The sequence below is a fragment of the Ammodytes marinus genome, assembly GCF_949987685.1.
Source record: "Ammodytes marinus genome assembly, chromosome: 17".
NCBI lineage: Eukaryota > Metazoa > Chordata > Actinopteri > Uranoscopiformes > Ammodytidae > Ammodytes > Ammodytes marinus.
This window is the reverse complement of record NC_137221.1, coordinates 18147753-18161998: the sequence shown is the minus strand read 5'-3', so window position 1 is coordinate 18161998 and position 14246 is coordinate 18147753. Positions and strand designations below refer to the sequence as shown.

The window sequence follows — 14246 nt, the reverse complement described above, 5'->3', positions numbered from 1 at the left end:
TGATGAATATTCATGCTGAGTGTCCCTGTGGAATGATCCACTCCTGTACCTAATGTTGATAGACAGCTCTCAGACTTGGATGCATGTTCACCTGCAGGCCAATTTAGACGTATTATCACCACCAATAAAGAGGAGGAGGAGGAAGAAGAAGAAGAGTATGTTGCTTTACTCTTCTTCTTGGCCCTTTTTTTTTGCTCCACTACACAGCCACAGAAAAATACCCAATGGGTCATTTGGAAGCAGTAAATAGGCCACTTATTTTATTATGGTAGTTGTCAAAAAGGTTATGTCTGTGTTTATGATCCTTTTGTTGACAAGCTTTAAAAAAACAAAACAAAAATATTTCCACTCCCTAGCCCTGGCTGCTGCTAACATCTCCCCCTTGTGGTTGTGACTGTGTCTTGTGACTGTTTTTTAACAGGAGGCTCTCTTGACAGCAGCACTTACTCACAGTCCCAGTCAACCTTCCTCTCATACAGGTGAGTGTTTCCAGAATTTTCTGGTGCATGCGTGTGTATAGGGGTGTACCACACAAACTCACTCGCTGCTCCCACCAGCCTTACCTGGTTTACAGCTGGATGACACATTAGATGGAATACTGTGCCCAATTTGGGTTGAGAAGCTCATAAATCTCCTCTCTCTCCCTCCCTCTCCCCTGTGCAGGAAAGAATGGGACGACTTGTTCCTCAACAGTAATTACCTGGCCCGGATCCGGCAGGCGGGCATCAACGGTCGACTTCGGAGCAGCCGCTTTCGGAGCGTGTGCTGGAAGGTAACCGATAAATAGATTTTTTTTTTTTGGATCAAGCAGTCCTATCCTATGGGGTTTTTGATTGAAAAAGAGTGCAGGTTTCTGGCAGCTCCTGGAACTTTGTTTGGTGGAGAAATGGCAGGGCCTATGTACAGTTTAGTTCTGAAAGTACCAATGTGCTTCGCTACTACTAAGAAGGGGAGTTGAGTTATGGTAGTAGTGTGCGCTAACTTGTGTTACCCGCTTGTCTGTCTGCAGTTATACCTGGAGGCTCTTCCAGAAGACAAGAGCCAGTGGATCAATAAGACCAAGGAGCTCCGAGCTCAGTATGAGAAGATCAAAGACACGGTGAGAGGAGCGAACATCAACCAAGAAGTTGCTGTGTAGCTTTTGCTGTGTTTCTGCAGCAGTGTGCGGAGCATCATAGCTTAATTAATAATCTCCTCAGATACAGTGTCAGAATGAATTATTTATTCTATTCAATTATTGAGTATATTATTAATTATTTTGAGTAACTACTTCCTATTTCGACTACAGCAGACTAACATAATGTAATAATATCAGCCTAACCTATATGCTGCTATTTATGCCCTTTTCTTTTCTTCTTCACAGCACATCACTAACCCTCGAAAGGCTGCAGGTCAGCAGGACTTGGGGGTCAACAACCCGCTGTCACAGGATGAAGGGGTGAGTGTGTCTCTGGGGTTTGTTAGCTTTTTTTATTTTTTTTTATTGTAAAACATTCCCTCCAGACTGTGTGGAGGCAATAATTATACACTGTTAATTACTTTTTTTCATTAAAGTAATTATAAAAGCTATTGAATTGATGTCGGATTAGGCAATTAATAAATAGTTTTAATATATTAAAAAAACAATTTTCTTCCATTCCCCCTGCCCCCTCTTATATTTATTTTGCATCTCGCAATTAATTTCCCTGCTGCCTTACCACTTACAGCTTCCGATTGGGTGATGACATGCACCTTTAAATGAACAGAGCTGCTATTTGCCTCCTAGAAAACTGGGCAAAAATTTCATTGTGAACCCTGTAAGAGTACTATGTCATTTGGTGCTTACTGTGGAGAACATAGAGACAGTTTTCTATTGTTAATGCTTGTATGCTTTTTGTCGTCTCCTATCCAGAGCCTGTGGAACAAGTTCTTCCAAGATAAAGAGCTGAAGGGGATGATCAAACAGGACGTGTTGAGAACGTCAGTATATCTATCATTCTGCTATGTTTTCTTATTGGTTAGTTATGCCCTAATTAGATCCAAAAGCTCTCTGCTGTTGACTTGAACTAAACACCATCCCGTCTTTCTATCTGTGTGAAGGTTCCCCGAAATTCGCTACTTCCAGGACGGGGATGTGAGGGCCATGCTGACGGACATTCTCTTCTGTTACGCCAGAGAAAATGAACAGTTACTGTACAAACAGGTACGATTGACACGTTGTCCCAGCAGCCTAATCACAAGAGCTTAAAGGTAAAAGTCAGATGTCTTTGTCTTTTCTTAATGGTTCATGAAAAAGTGTCCTCTCGTGTGTGTGTGTGTGTGTGTGTGTGTGTGTGTGTGTGTGTGTGTGTGTGTGTGTGTGTGTGTGTGTGTGTGTGTGTGTGTGTGTGTGTGTGTGTGTGTGTGTGTGTGTGTGTGTGTGTGTGTGTGTGGTGAGCTCAAACAAAAGAACCAAATGCCTTTGTAACCTAATCATTATCAGTGCTTGTAACAGGTGCCAGCGAATAAATAGACGGCTAGTACAGCGTCTTTTTTGCAAACTGGAAGTGACACATGGCCGGCCAGTGGCTAACAATATCTAAATTAAACCTGTCATCGCGGATTAGAAACCTCGTGCATCACTATTAAAGGGAGACTGACCACAAATGAACCATAATTTCTCTCTCCCTTGCCCTTCGTTGGCGTCTTACACACCCGTCTACCTTTGCCTTTTTTCTTTGTCTGTCTGTAGGGGATGCACGAGTTGCTTGCCCCCTTAGTGTTCATACTGCACTGTGACCATCAAGCCTTCCAGCATGCCAGTGAGACGGCCAGCCCCAGGTCAGTATCACCCTTTGAGTTGACATTAAATATCTTCTTTATGCTCCAGTCAGAAGTCAAAACATTTGTGTGTTTTTATTTTGGGGAATAGTTCAATTTTAAGGGCTCTCTCTTTTTCCACAGTGAGGAGATGAAGTGTCTGTTGGACCCCGAGCACCTTGAGCATGATGCCTAGTGAGTACACACCTGATAAAGTACATATTCACAAATGTATCACTTCTCATAATAAATTGGAATTGGTTCACATATCGGTTGCTATTTCACAATATGTCCCCTCTTTTTTTTGTAATTATCTTTCTCGATGTCTCTCCTACACACACACACACACACACACACACTCTGTCCATAGTGCCCTGTTCTCTCACCTGATGGACACAGCAGAGCCGTGGTTCTCCAGCTTCGAGAGGGAAGTGCGGAGGGTCAGTTTGATCTACAGAAGTTTTTTGAAATAATAATAACAACAATCATTTATTTTGAATTGTAAGAGGCTTTTAACACTCAGTGATTACACTCAAGATATCCGTCCTAGTTGATTTGACGCAACCCGTAGTTACCAGGGTAACGGCTAGCCTGTCAATAATAATTGCAGCCGTGATCTAATATCATGCTGTGTGCAATACAAGTTCTTGTCCACACCAAAGCAAATACTTTGCTGTTACTGTGAGGGATTCACAATTAAAGGCATCTTGTGTTTTGCCTTCTCCGATGCTTTTTTAATATGAACTAGCAGCAGTAGAGAAATGTTGGGCGAGTGAACGATAAACATTAATTCCCTGCAAATCCCTCATGCTTAGATTAGGCAATTTGAATCCAACATGGGCATGGCGGACTCTGCCACTAACAATCTAAACTACCAGACAGTGAGGTCATTAGAGAATACAAATACATTGAATGGCTATCTCTGAAAAATGACGACCATAAATAGTTTAAAAAAAAAATTGGGTTTTCATGTGAACGATTGTAGATTGAATTTGAAATTGACTTGAGTACAGCGACACCTGCGGATTAAGTTTTCAATTAATGTTTTGTTTAAACTCAGGCAATTCTATGTAGAAAAAATAACAACTCTGTATAAGTCAGTGCTGCCTCTTTTTTTTGTTCAGCATGTTTGGTAAGTACGCCTATACAGATGCTAATTCACATGGATAGAACCATATGCTAATTGACTGGGTGGTCTCCCTGCACCAGGGCAAAGATGAGATGATGACCAGCATCCCTTTCGCCCGGCCCCAGGACGCGGGGCCGTCTGTTGCCATAGTGACCAAAGTCAATCGCATCCAGGACCAGCTGGTGAAGAAGCACGACACTGAACTGCACATGCACCTCAACCGGCTGGAGATCGCCCCGCAGATCTACGGCATGTCAGTATTTCACACATATTGTTCATTTTGTTGAATGCTTTTTTTTCTAAACCCTCTGCTGTACACAAATACATTTCCCCTCTTGTCTGTCTTTCTGTAGCCGGTGGGTTCGCCTGTTGTTTGGCCGTGAGTTTCCGCTCCAGGACCTGCTGGTGGTGTGGGACGCCCTGTTTGCAGACAGCATCACTCTGGACCTGGTGGACTACATCTTTGTGGCCATGCTGCTCTACATCCGAGACGCCCGTACGCCACGCACGCTCCCTTTATGACTGACTGTGGAAATAATCCAATTACGCCATGTGTTGTCTTTTGTAGCATGTAATTTCATAAGGAACACTTAACCGGAAAGAATGTGATTTACTCCACCTCATTTAATCAGATGGAGTCATTTTGCTTTTAATAGGGTACGGTAGATATTTTGCCTGCCATACACAGGCAGGCAGGCAGGCTGGGGCTTTAATCTGGGCATACCGTTGTCCCTTGCTAAAGTGTCTTTGAGGAAGACATTGAAAACCTGCTGTTATAGAACAGATGCCAAGGTGCAACAAATGCACACACACACACACACACACACACACACACACACACACACACACACACACACACACACACACACACACACACACACACACACACACACACACACACACACACACACACACACAGCACTGCAGAGGAACTTTTAACTCAACATGCAGTTTAAAGACTTTGACGCAGCTGTGGGTAGGACCAATCCCTCAAGGTCTTTTTAGTTCAATGGTATGTTTTTTTTTTCACATGTGAAAGCATATGTAATTATGTTTTTGAATACATTATCCAAAGCTAAAAAGGCAGCTTTGTGTTTAAGTGCTGGAAAGGTCTCTAGTTTATTCCAAACAACAATACAGTATGTGTATATTTATATTCTATTTTTTATATATATTCTTTTAAATATTAACTAACGAGGAGGTTAATTAATAGTAGTAGGTCATTTTGAAATGTCTACCAATTTGACTTGGAAATGTTACACACTATATCTGAAATAATTCTGTGTTTGGATTTCTATTCAGTGCACAGCATCAGTAACACTGCACTTGTTCTGTCCGTCTGTCTGTTTCAGTCATTGCTAGTAACTTCCAGACCTGTCTGGGCCTGCTAATGCACTACCCTCCATTGGGAGACATCAACTCTCTGCTGCAGAAGTCTCTGTTCCTCAGAGATCCCAAAGTAAGACAACAAGCACATTAGCATAGTTAATTAAAAAGCTATTATATACAGGTTGATTTAGTTTCCGAGTTGAACGGCTATGTAGTTTGGTGGTAATGTTTGTGTAACTCTATGGTTAAACGGACCTCCTTTTTATTCTACTATTCTGTACTTAAAGCAGAAGGATTTCCCCTAGTTTTCTACAGAGGAAGGGGAATAATTGCAGAAGTGAAACACGTCTCACTCGGCTGAAATCCTAGAACAGTCATGTAGCGTAAAGCAAAAAGCATTATTGAACTTTGAAAAAAGCAGTAGGTTAACAGAGTGACGTTAAAAGTGCTTCAGTTCCACACGTTGCATGTGAGTGATTTCAACGCATTTTCTGTAAACGGATGCAGCACAGGTGCAGTCAGTAAACCAGTTAATTTGGTGAATGAGATATAGGTACAGATACAAACACGTTTAATAAACAAAAAAGTATGTTTTGAATTGATTGTAACACGAAAAAAGCTGGGTTAAAAAAAATGCATTATTTGAATAATTGTCAACATTGAGGTTAGGACAGTCACACATCACTATTGCTGTTTGATTAGTTTCCCCCACTGTGCTTCAAAAACAGGAAGCATGCCACGAGCAAAAGAAGGAGAAGTAACTAATTACGTTTAATCTGTTGTGAATGCACAGCCTAGTTTCTGTAAACTGGTGTGTAAACAAAGGGTATGTAAACAAAGGGGCCCACCATAGCTAGCAACATGCCCTCCTCTTTTCTTCCTCTGATATCACTGACTCATACTATCAAAAACAAGTGCACTCACCTCCCGTGGACTAGGCTTCTCTCCTGGGATGAGAATGCAGGGAGGTGTTGATCCAACATGACAGTGTTTCCCTGAGGTGAACAGCCATGTCACACCACGTCCATATCACATATATCATATAAAAGGGCAGCGGTAGGGGGGCGGGGGGGATCAGGAAAGAGGCTTGTTGTTCATATGTACTGCTTCAGACACATCAAGGCTTATTTGCCTGTTAAACATAGTGCTGTGTGCACACAGTTGCACAGAAATGCACAGATTGTTGTAAACGGCGATAGTTTATTTTGTCTAATTCCTCTTCGTAGAATAATCCACGACCGGTCAACTACCAGTTCCAGCAGAACCTGGATTACTACAAAACACGGGGAGCTGACCTGATGAACAAGTCGCGGTAAAACACACACACACACACACACACACACACACACACACACACACACACACACACACACACAATTATTCTTCTCATCAAAAGTCAGTTTATCCTTTTAGATCCTTAACTTTGTGTAAGAAACACTCATTCCCATGCAGACCCTTAACGTGGCTGTAAAAAGTTTGTAGCTTTATCCTTTACAGAGAGATTTATTTTTGCTTGAATTCCTTTGAGTGACGATAGATTTTGATATCCATCCATTTTTATATTGAAAAAAGTAGCAAAATGTACATAAAATATCCTTAAAACTTCACCTTTCGTCCATATTTTCTAAACAATTTTTTTTTTGACAAACCTGCTTCTATAACAGTTCTCACACAGCCTTGGTCTGTGCTCATAGACTAGCCTGATGAGTCTGCCTTTGGCTTGTTTATTTGTAGGAATTCCAGTTGTAATTTACTGAAAGTCTCCCAGGCATGTCACACTGTTTCTGTCTCAATATAAACCTCAGGTCTTACTCCCCCATTTTATTTCACTGCCGTATAAAAGTCAAGTTACAGAGACTTGAAATATGCATGACATTGCCAATCCATCACATTGCACTGGTTCACTTTAATGTCAGAGTTCTGCTGTTGAGCATGGCAGGAACTGCTTTTGTTCTTGTTAGCACAAGCAGTAAGAGAATGCTGAGAGTGCAAACAACAAGCTCCTTGATGCCAGAAGTGATCCATTTCACATGCCTTTCTTCGTGTCCGTCTTTGTTTTTCTAAAAGCAGGGCACAACGATCTAATACTTCAGGACATACTGTAGGGCTCCCACATCTCACATGTTGAAGAGTCCGTTAATGCACCGTTAATGCACCGTTAATTTGTTCCTACTACCTCAAAATTAAAGAGGTTGACTGCCTGGAAGATAGAAAACATATCACTTAAAGCTATAGTGTGTAACTTTTTCATATAAATGAATGTAGGTTACATTCAAGTCATTGCCAAATGAGTAAACACAAAGTTGATTAAGCCTATCAGCTCTACAAATGTCTCTCCGTATCACTCAGTATGGCAGCGTTTAAAAGCTGATGTCACCACTCAACACTGGCGCAGGAGCCCAAGAAGCAGCCAAGAAGTGTTTCAGTTTTTCATTCTCCCCTTTTCGAACAGGTAAAGCAAGTGTAAGACAGTTTATTTTCATTTGTGGTTTTCATTGTGTGTAAATATTACTTTATTGTAACTGTCCACTTGTTTAATTTATTTTATTGTTTATTATTGCTTTTTTGTCTTTTATTGTTTACTTGTTCGAAATAAAAACATTTTCAATTCAATTCAATTCAATTCAATTCAGTTTTTCATTCTAGTGGCAAGAAAAAACTTGGACGTTCAGTTGAAGGAATGAAATCCATGCGCGATCACTGAAGGCTTATGCGCCGATAATGTTGTTGTAAATCCTCAGAATTCCTCAAGGGGGTGACAGAAGTTACACACTACAGCTATAAAAACTTAAAAAATATGTTTGCAAAATGGTCAGCAGCAGAAACAAGCATCCACCATTTGTAAGCAAAGATCTAAAAATGTAAAACCTCATCTGTAGGCTTTGGTGTTTCCTTATATCACTTACATTACTCTTGTCCTTTTTTAAACTCCAGTTCCAGTACGAGACCGGCCCCGCTCAACATCAACAAGGTCTCCAGCAGCCTGCTGAGCTTTGGCAGGAAGCTCATCGCTCCGGCCATATCGACAGGCTCCAGCGGCGTGTCGCCCATCAACAGCGAGGTGCACTCCTCCACTTCCTCATCCTCCTCCACTTCCCCAGCGATGGTGCCCCCTCCTGCCACGTGTCACCCTCTGGCTGAGGCCCCATCAGGACACCCACAGACACACAGCCACCTCCACAATCAGCACTACCGCCTGCTCAAGTCAGAGAGCATGCCTGTCCACCTCAGCAAAGGTGAGCGTCAGAACACACACACATACACACATACACACAGACAGACAGACACACAGAGACACACACACACACACACACACACACACACACACACACACACACACACACACACACACACACACACACACACACACACATTTGTAAGGCTATACTTGTGAGGATATTGGCATATTGCATTCCCTAGCCCCTTACCCTAACACTAACCATCAAAACTAAATGCCTAACCCCAAACATAAACCTAATTCACACCTGAACCTTAAAACCTATTGTTAACCCTCAAACAGCCCTTTGAAGCAGTGAGGACCAGGCAAAATGTCCTCACTTTCCAAAAATGTCCTCACTCCGATGGTTAAAAGCTTAAAGTGCATACACACACAAAAACAGGAAATTGCTCCTTCTCTCAAGCTCCGGCCGATGCTTCTCCATATCATCTCTTTGGTGCATCTTTGTTGGCTGTTGTGTAACCGGGGGAAGTGGCTGCATGTATAGATTAACAGCGGTACACATTGTCTGAATATCGGCAAACATTGGAATGTGTGTAGATGTGGCCTCATCAGCGTTGACTCTCCTGTCTTGTTAGATGTAGTTTCAGGTGGACTCTCTCAGGTCTCTCTCCCAGCACAGACACACACTGACACACAAGGTAATTGCTACCATGGCAACCGCTTGTGTGACACGCCCCCCTCACCCCGTTTATCCATGCTTGCGTCACTGCCGTTGCATGTGTGTTGTTCAATGTTCCCGCTGCTTAATGGGCTGCAAGTTACAGTTACATTTGACTGAACATATTCTGAGCATATAATGATACATTCTGACCAGCAGAGGGAGATCACAGCTTGTCAAATCAGTGGAAATGGAACTGAATAGATGTGTTGTGGCATCTGCTGACAGTATTGCTATGAAAATGTGCCAGAGAGCTTGTCATGTTTTTATGCTTTGGTTCTATGTTTCAATGGCTGTGACCATTTGTTTTGTTGTTGTGTGTTGAGTTTGTTATGACAAAAGCAAACTTAAAATGAAAATGTAATGTGCTGGTTCAATGTAGCCCTGCATTATTAGAATTAGAATATTTTGTTGTTATGATAATTTAATACCTCAATACATTGAAATTTGCCTTTTTAAATGAGGAACTCTGATTGGTCTGACTCATGACAAAAACACAAACTAGCCAATCAGAGCTCCTGATGCCTTTCTGTGTATTGGACCTCATTTAATTTGTAGATGGCATGCTGCTCACACATCTGTTAAATGAAAGCAATCACAAGACATAAACTAACTGAAAATATAAAAACCTGTGGGAGGAATAGATGAACAACAATAAAAGGAATTGTATAAGGTTACAAGCTCCTTCATTTTGCTCTTTTATTTTCAAACATATTCATTCATCTATCATTTAAATGCAAATGTAATATCTAAATGTATTATTACTTTTCTAAGTCTTTATTGAAAAGTCTAATTATTCCAATTGGACACTCAAGGCTCCACAGTCCTTACATAACCTTCCATTCCTTAATTAGGTTTTCAGATATTAAAACAATTGAAAATCCCATTATTTCTTTAGATATGTAAACATTCATATCTTTGTGCCTCATTTGACCTTCCTAAACAGCAGTATTATGCGACCACAAAAAAAAACTCTTTTAAGTTAAGATCCACTTACTAACTTTTTTCCAGCTTTAAAACCGCCTCTCACTCACAACGACCTTGACTTCAAACTGTTTAATCAGACACACTGATCCCACAGTCAGCAATGGACGTCCATACTCAAGCAGGATTATGTTCATTCCTACTGTGTTAATATTTAGTGGTTCTGTCCCCGCTCCTCAGGCCAAAGCTCCAGGCCGGTCAGCTCCTCTCCCAGCATAGAGAGCCTGTCAGGTGGGCGCGCTCAGTCCAGCGCCTCCCCTCCTCTTCCCCCCTCCAGAGGGAGTGATGGAAGCACTTCCTCTCCGCCCCTCTCTGCCACCAAGAAGGAGTCTTTCTTCAACATCACTCGCTCTCGCTCCCACAGCAAGACCATGGGCAAGAAAGACACGGTGAGCTGTCTGTGCCACTCACTTTACTTTCTATTAGCAGTCAGCCAGTCTACATGTATATTTATATCTCTGTTTGTCTCCACCTGTCATCTTTTCGTGTGTGTGTGTGTGTGTGTGTGTGTGTGTGTGTGTGTGTGTGTGTGTGTGTGTGTGTGTGTGTGTGTGTGTGTGTGTGTGTGTGTGTGTGTGTGTGTGTGTGTGTGTGTGTGTGTGTGTGTGTGTGTGTGTGTGTGTGTGTGTGTGTGTGTGTGTGTGTGTGTGTGTGTGTCATCAGGACGAGGACCTGGAAGCGCAGGTGTCCTTCCTGCAGGGCCAGATCAACGACCTGGAGGCCATGAGCAAATACTGTGCCAAGATGATGAACTCTCACATCTGTGAGTATATAGCCTAACAGCACACCAGCAACAGATGGTCACAATGGACTCCACTTTCATTAGAGAGCACCTGAAACATTAGGCAGTTCAAAATACTACAAAGCCTGAACATTGGTCCTTTTTTCTCTTTCCAGTATTTATTTTTCCCAATCTTTGATGTATTAATTGTCCTGTTTAGTTTTTTTCACCAACTGATTCATTTCTTATGTGTTATCATAGCATTTTATTATTATTTTTTTTTTGGGAATGTTTTTGTCCCAAGTTTTGTCTAGCACACATCAAGATATTAGTGCACCTGCTTGGAATTTGGATGGTTCTACAAAATGCTTGCAACATGAACACAACATATGGTTCCAATTAGTTGCAATAGAGCTTCTTTTTTTTCTTTTTCTTTTTCTTTCGGGGATGTTTTTTTGTCCACGTCTGTCTTGCACTTATCAAGAAATGATGGCACCTGCTTGGATACTAAATGATTTGCTCAATTGTTTGAATTTGGATGGTTCTACAGAATGCTTGCTACATGAAAAAACATATGGTTCCAATTGGTTAATATAATTCATTCAGCTGGTAAGGGAATTGTGTGGCATGTTTGCATTTGCTCAGTGAATGTGTTTAACATGTCTCCCAAAGGTAAAATCCAGGAAGTGATTCTCCAAGAACACCTGGAGAAAGAGGATGAGGTCCTGGTGTCACTGGCGGGACTCAAACAGGTGACTCCTCCTTAGCCCGCATAGCCCTGGGTTCACGTTAATGTTTGTGATGTGTTTTTATAATAACTGTGTGTGTGTGTGTGTGTGTCGCCAGATCAAAGACATCCTCAAGGGCTCGCTACGCTTCAACCAAAGCCAGCTGGAGGCGGAGGAGAACGAGGAGATCACCATTGCTGACGATCACTACAACACCACCATGGCGGCCGCCGCTGCTGCTGCTGAAACCGCCCTGTTGAGTGGTAACAGTCACCACGGCGACCAGCAGCAACAACAACAACAACAACAACAACAACAACAACAACAACAGTGTGGAGATGGAAGGCAGAGCCGGGAGTGTGACCTGGACGGGAGCACGGACGAGAAGGAACAGGAGGAAGAGGAGGAAGAGGAGGAGCAGGCAGCCATGACACCACCGGAGCAACAGGTTCATCAGTCAGTCCTTATTTTAAGCCGCTGCAACTAAAGCTCTGCACTGTATATACTATACTCATCAGACCAGGATTAGTTTTCCATTTTTTCTTTGGTCCAATAGTTTGACCTTTTTTTGATCCAATATTCCATATCTTTAAATCCCATCATTTTTCATGCCAACAAAATTGTACCATGTGTGTGCAAAAATGATCCAATATATATTTTTTTTATCAGAATTTTCATTCTATGCTGGGATTAGGCAAAACGTGACAGTACATCTGTGTCCCCAATACGCTAGAATGAGGCTGCATAATACAGCAATTGTACGATGAAAATACTCTTCCCACATGTTCATTGGTGGAGCCTTTCAATATATATTGAGCTTCAGGGCCAAAGCAGGAGATAGTGTATTACCACTGACTCCCCTACCACTTAACCGAAGGACAGAATATTTGCCAACACAAGAAAAAATCTTTCTACTGATTTACTGACCCTCACCATTTTCTCTTGTGTGTGTGTGTGCAGGTGGCGTCTTCTCTCGGCTCCTCAGAGGGCAAGAACTGGGACGACTACATCCTGGTGTCCCAAGATGGAGACCTGCAGGCTGCCTACGGGGGAGGAGGAGAAGGGGGAAGAGTTTCAGCCGAGCGAACTACTCCCATCAGGCGCGGGCGTGGCCTAGTGAGAATGGAGCCCGAGGGAGAGGCAGTGACCTTCCACGACCCCTTAATGGCTGCCATCGCCACCACCACCACCACCACCTCGGGTTCTTCCAGCCCGGACGAGGGCTCCACCAACAGCAAGGACTCTGATTTCACCATCGTCAACCCCAACGACCTGTGAACCAAGCAAATCACCTGCCCCCTTTTTCCTTACCTCCCCTCCTGCTCCCTATTAATACCAGTCCCATCATATCCCAATCCAAAACCAACAAAAGAACTGACCTGGTATCACTGGGGGGGATGTGGAATCTGTATTTTTTTTTTTTTTTCGACGGGAACTGCTGTCGACTAAACGAAACAAACATTGCACATGTGGACTGTGACACTTCCAGTCACAAAATCCCTTATACTCTTATATGTCTTTACCTGTCATCTGTGCCACTTTAGTTGTGTCTGAGCTGATGCTGTATGCTATCTCATCTCACCCAATGCTTGTCTCCCTATTATTATGTTGAGTCCCGTCACTTGTGATATGTAATTGTTGTGCCCTTGTTCTACAGAGAGGGGGGGCCGCCATTGAACTTCTTGCCCCCCCCCCTCACTACATGATTGCTCTGAAGAGTCGGACCTCAAACTAAATTTTTTCTTTCACAGCGTAGGACTCTTACTGTAATGACTGGGAGTGTGGTGCTCCGTTTTTCTTCTGAATGTGGAGATGTGGCCATAGGTCTGCCTGTCTTATGTCTGTCCTTTAACAGAGGAAGCTCTCTCTCTCTTCTCTGATGCTCAAAGCAAACCAGGATGATGCCCTCCTGTTGGTTGTCGAGGGCAGCTTTCTCTCCCTCCCAAACCAGTGCCTCTGACCATTGTTCTCCTCTCAACCAAACAAAACCTGACTCTGTGATCTTGTTCTTTTTTTTGTTAGCCTTGTTTTTTCATTATTCTTTTTTTTTTAGATATATTTTTAACCCCTTAGGCCGTTAGATTCCTGGATGAATAATATGGAATAGGTCTTTTTTTTGTTTTTAAATCTATTCCAATGTGGACATTTTTTATGTGACAAAGTTTTTCATTTCTCACAATTATAAATGAGTTGTTCTGGTGTCCTGTGGAAACCATGTAAAGCAGCGCACACAAAGAATGTCCCTCTCAGCATAATTAACTCGAGACCAATTAAACGTCATCGCTCTTGCTATATACACTGAGGTTATTGTGTCTGTTTGGGGAATCCTTGGTTTGCTTTTTTGGACACTGAGGTTTACTTGTATGTTGTGTTTGAGTATCAGGGATTGACTCTACTCTAGAATACATTATCTGACATTGCCACTCAAGGAAACTGTTAAAGGTACTTAGGGTTTAAAGGTCACCTATTATGCAAAATGAAAACATTTTCATGTTTTTTTTTCAACATAAATGAGTCCCAGGTGTCTAGAGACTCCCAAAGTAAGATGAGAGTTCCTTTTTAACGCTTGAGGCTTTCATCAGCTGAGCACTACAGCACCATAGGCTGTTTCCCTTTCACAGTAGATTAGTTTTCCCTAGCTGTTATCGCTGAACTACTCAAACCTTCCTTCACGTGTC

General features: G+C 42.3%; 1 protein-coding gene across 2 annotated transcripts; it reads left to right on the top strand.

The window, feature by feature from the left end:
- The first annotated feature begins 423 nt into the window (after positions 1-423).
- Positions 424-13829, top strand: tbc1d5 (TBC1 domain family, member 5). Of its 2 annotated transcripts, XM_080045225.1 has the most exons (20): positions 424-479; positions 664-772; positions 1010-1099; positions 1364-1438; positions 1892-1959; positions 2080-2182; positions 2711-2799; positions 2923-2973; positions 3149-3218; positions 3988-4160; positions 4261-4403; positions 5260-5366; positions 6463-6548; positions 8171-8472; positions 9053-9115; positions 10300-10508; positions 10783-10882; positions 11513-11592; positions 11687-12016; positions 12529-13829. In XM_080045225.1, exons 5-20 carry the CDS (start codon positions 1934-1936, stop codon positions 12844-12846), a joined length of 2250 nt encoding a protein of 749 aa, XP_079901351.1. In that variant the 5' UTR covers positions 424-479; positions 664-772; positions 1010-1099; positions 1364-1438; positions 1892-1933; the 3' UTR covers positions 12847-13829. The 2 variants fall into 2 exon arrangements, with proteins under 2 accessions (XP_079901351.1, XP_079901350.1); XM_080045224.1 differs by lacking the exons at positions 424-479; positions 664-772 and having other exon boundaries at positions 1052-1099; positions 11687-12024; positions 12529-12815.
- The last annotated feature ends 417 nt before the right edge of the window (positions 13830-14246 follow it).

Coding starts and splice junctions, on each gene's coding strand:
- tbc1d5 (XM_080045225.1), top strand. CDS start 1,934: ATGATCAAACAGGACGTGTTGAGAAC. Junction 1,960..2,079: donor AAACAGGACGTGTTGAGAAC/GTCAGTATATCT, acceptor ATCTGTGTGAAG/GTTCCCCGAAATTCGCTACT. Junction 3,219..3,987: donor TCGAGAGGGAAGTGCGGAGG/GTCAGTTTGATC, acceptor TCCCTGCACCAG/GGCAAAGATGAGATGATGAC.